Source organism: Chanos chanos, chromosome 9, assembly GCF_902362185.1.
Source record: "Chanos chanos chromosome 9, fChaCha1.1, whole genome shotgun sequence".
Classification (NCBI taxonomy): Eukaryota; Metazoa; Chordata; class Actinopteri; order Gonorynchiformes; family Chanidae; genus Chanos; species Chanos chanos.
In genome coordinates, this window is record NC_044503.1 from 23,075,577 (window position 1) to 23,079,483 (window position 3,907).

Here is a 3,907-nt window from a genome sequence, read left to right on the forward strand (position 1 = left end):
GAGAGAGAGACAGAGAGAGAGAGAGAGAGCGAGAGAGAGGGAGACAGAGAGAGAGAGAGACAGAGAGAGAGCAGGAGGCCAGGATGCAGATGTAACGTCTCACCCTTCGTATTTACTCTCCGCTCCCAATTGTGTTGTGTGCGTGTTATTTGCTCTTCATCTATCTCTCTCTTTCTTTCCCTCCCTCTCGCTTCACTTTATTCACTAATCCATAGACTTGATTATCCTAAGCTTCTTTCATGCAAGCCACTAGAAGGAAGCCGCTTTTTTTTTTTTTGAGTCGGTTTTAATCAAGAATTAAAACAATCTTCCATCAAGGAGAGAGATTGAGTGGTTTTAAGGATAAGAATGCCCTGACTGTTTTGGGGGATGAAGGGAGAAGGCCAGACGATGGAATATGGGACAGATTGAACGGCTTTAGAAAAAGAGAGCAGGGAAGAGAGAGGAGAGGCGGACTCGGTCAAAGTATCGGAAACAGTCGGAATATAAACATAGTATTTGTCTTCAGTTTGTCTTCCGCTTCCATCTCATTGATACCCATTCTTTTAACCTCACACAATTCTTTTCACGCTGTCTTTTTTTTTTTTTTTTTTTTTTAATTCTTTTTACTGTTTCATAGGGCGTGATTGAAAGTAAATCATGTTTGGCCTGTCTTCATACAGTCAGATGCTAATCTCTCCTATCTTATGATTGATAATCACCGCTGTTGGCTTACGAGTCTGTCATTCTGTTCTAGCTTATCACATGTCTGCACTCTTTTTTCCGCCCTGTTTTTAAATTATTGATGGTTGTTTTTCATAATCATCACATATTTTGAGACTTGCTCTCATGACAGTGTAAGAGACAGGTTTATGGAGTGTCTACAATGGATCCGTTCTCCACAGTATGATTTATAGATGGACAGTAGTGTTGGATCTGCTCCCTTAAGTAATGTGTAAATGCGGGGGTGGCCATTTTGGATCTGTTTCCTTTAATAATGGGGTCCTACAAGGCAGGCTGAGTTAAAGCTTTTGAAGTGGGTAAATTTGGACCTCTGGCCCTGAGAATGTCTGAGTTATACACTACATTGAGGGTGAAACATCCTAGTTTGACTATGAATCTCAGAGACAATTCAAGCAGTGTGTGTGTGTGTGTGTGTGTGTGTGTATGTGTGTTCATGTTTGTGCCAATTAGTGTGTGTGTAAGAGGGAAAATGAGAGACAGAAGGAGAGGGAGGCAGTGCTGGTTGTGTTTGTGTGTGTGTGGGTGGGTAGGTGGATGTGTAAGGGAGGCTGAGAGGAAGAACAAGAGAGAGAGGCAATACTTTGTGTGCGCGTGTGGTGCGTTGCTCTCTAGCTTCCCACCGCCTTAAAGAATGTGCCCTCCACAGAGAGAGACTCACAATGAAGTGTTGAGGTTCATCAGGCGTCATGCTGGTTAAAGGTTAAAAGGAGGGTGGGAACAAAAGCCCAGCCCTCTGCATTCTTTAACTGTGCAGCATCCAGCAGACAGCAACCATATGCCCAGGCCATAGAGTCAGCCACTCGGACAAAGTCCCGTTCACGCTCACACCAGAGACACGGCAAACCTGCATTCTGATGCTGACAGCCTTATCAGAACACAGCAGCAACAGTTGCTTGACATGAGAGAGAGAGAGAGAAAGAGAGCAACAGAGACGGAGAAAGAGAGAGCAAAAGAGAAACCTAGGCTTTTCCTATCAGATTAATAGGTGAAAAGAAAAATCCTAGCCTACGGGAACGTTTTTGTTGTTGTTGTCCTTTTTTGTTTTCATTAATTGGCTCCTAAGAAAGTCCCCCTTCAATATTTCCCCAAAGTTCACACCCATCTCTGGACAGAATTCTTCTTAATCTTACCAGTAAAACAATTAAATGTATGTCAGTCTGTTCCAACGCAAGTGCTCTCATGTTGAACCTGTCCCGTACTCAGGGTAGCCCAAGGTTTATGGGCCACCGTGGTGCATTAAATCTCTCCGATCATAAAGCAACAGCTGCTAGGACTTCAGTCAGGAGGGGCACTTTAGGTTAAGGAGAACTTGGCTGGGGGAGGGGGGGGTGCGCAGAGTATTTTTCATAAGTCCGTGGAGACTCTTAGCATGAGGCAGATCATATGTGTGTTCTGAGTTGCAGCAGCAACCCCAGCGTAGGGGGTTCAACTTTCCTGGAAAACTACAAAAGTAGATTATAGTCACAGACAGAACCAGTTTTTGCAAAACCATACATGACAATAGGGACTTTGGGTCCTCTGGAATAGGCCAGCATGATTTTGGGACATTCTAATTTGAATTTACTATCTCCCGGGAACATTCTAATATGATATCATCTAGAAGATTCCAGAGTGATTTTGCTGGCTTCTAGAACATTCAAGTAGGATTCTAGACAACAGACATACATCCAGTACAAATCGTTGAAAATGTGGTTTCGGGTTTGCTCGACGTTACATTTGCATACCGTGAGCAGGACATCAGCAGTAAAACGGTGGTCATGGTTTATCACCCTCCTTCCTCCAAATCTCAGTAACTTATCCACTGTTTAGAAAAAGCCAAATAAACTAAATCAGCAAGCAGTGCATTCTACAGCAAACTCCATCGCTCAGTTCAAATTATTCTCCCATCCCTCTCTCTCTCAAATGAGTATTATCTCTTCTTTCCTTCTCCTTCTCCTCTCTGCTCTCTTCCTCTCAGTCAGAGTGCTAGGTTAATAATTAATTGATTAATCAGTTCTTTCATTAATCTTTTATTCATTAATCAGGGCTCAATTTTTTTTGCTAGAGGTAGTGGTGCAATCTGAAAAAGAAACAGGGAAAAAAAACCTGACTTCACATTTCAGACCAATCACCTTCCCTAGCTAATCAACATTAAAGAAATGGACTTTCATAGAATTAGCTTTTTTTTCCCCCTTCAGCCTCCCCTCCTTCCCTGCCCCCCATCTTTTCCTCTAAAAAACGGGATGTACTGAAGTTGCCTGCCCCCCCCCCCCCCCACCCCCACCTCCTCCCTCCCCAAAGCGCATTATTTGGTGCTTTGAAAGCTCTTAGTCATCAGCAATTTTTTTGAGAAAAAAAAAAAACATTTCAAGACCAGGGCAATCTGATGAAGAGAATCCAGTCTGATGGTTAATTAAAACTCCTTTTTTCTTTTTCTCCTCCTCCACCTCTGTGAGTAAAGAGCAGAAATTGTGGCTGATGAGGGAAACCGGGGAGCGTTTATTAATCAGGACTGATTTTCCATCTATTTGTAGGCCCTGAGTTTCTAAAAGAGCCGTTTTCAGAGAATTCATGTCTTTCTTTAGAGAGAGACAGAAGCAATTTCCTAAACTGCTTCGAAAATTATATGCCCAGAGATCCAAGTCTTGACCATGGAGGAGGGTAAAAGAAAAAAAAAAAAAGAAGATCAAAAGACAGGAAGAAAAGAGAGGCAAATTTGATGAAATTACCTTTGATTGTGTTAGTCTAAACTAAAATCTGGGGAAGATTATGCAAAAGATGATGGTTCAGATAAACTTAAGGTGATTAAAAAAACAACAGAGCAGAGGCAGACAGCTGAATGTTTGCTCTGTTAAATGGTGTGTGACAGAGATTTATGTCTGGATTTGTGTTATTTTTAGGATTCAATTTTCACCTCTTTCTTTAAGTTATCATTCAGTTTTCTCTTCTGAATTTTCACACTGCTTGCTTTTCGTGAACAACAAAACACAAGAGATATACAACTCCATAGGACAGCAGCTTGGATTAGAACAGTGAACCAAATACATATATAACCTCTGGACTAAAAGACTGTATTCACCACAGAAATCATCTAGTTTTGTACCATTTGCAAACTGATGGGTTCACCTGAGGTCTCTGTGTACCACTGACAAAAAAAAAAAAAAAACAGTCGAGAAAAGCTCTACGAGAAGTAGAAATGATGCCC

The 3,907-nt window shown here is 41.8% G+C and overlaps 1 protein-coding gene across 1 annotated transcript in view; it reads left to right on the forward strand.

Moving 5' to 3' along the window:
• The first annotated feature begins 3,353 nt into the window (after nucleotides 1-3,353).
• Nucleotides 3,354-3,907, forward strand: part of kirrel3l (kirre like nephrin family adhesion molecule 3, like) — a 19,075-nt gene continuing 18,521 nt past the window's right edge. Inside the window, exon 1 of the mRNA XM_030785306.1 lies at nucleotides 3,354-3,363. Within this exon, the coding sequence (XP_030641166.1) occupies nucleotides 3,354-3,363 (10 nt within the window). The remainder of the gene's footprint in view (nucleotides 3,364-3,907) is intronic.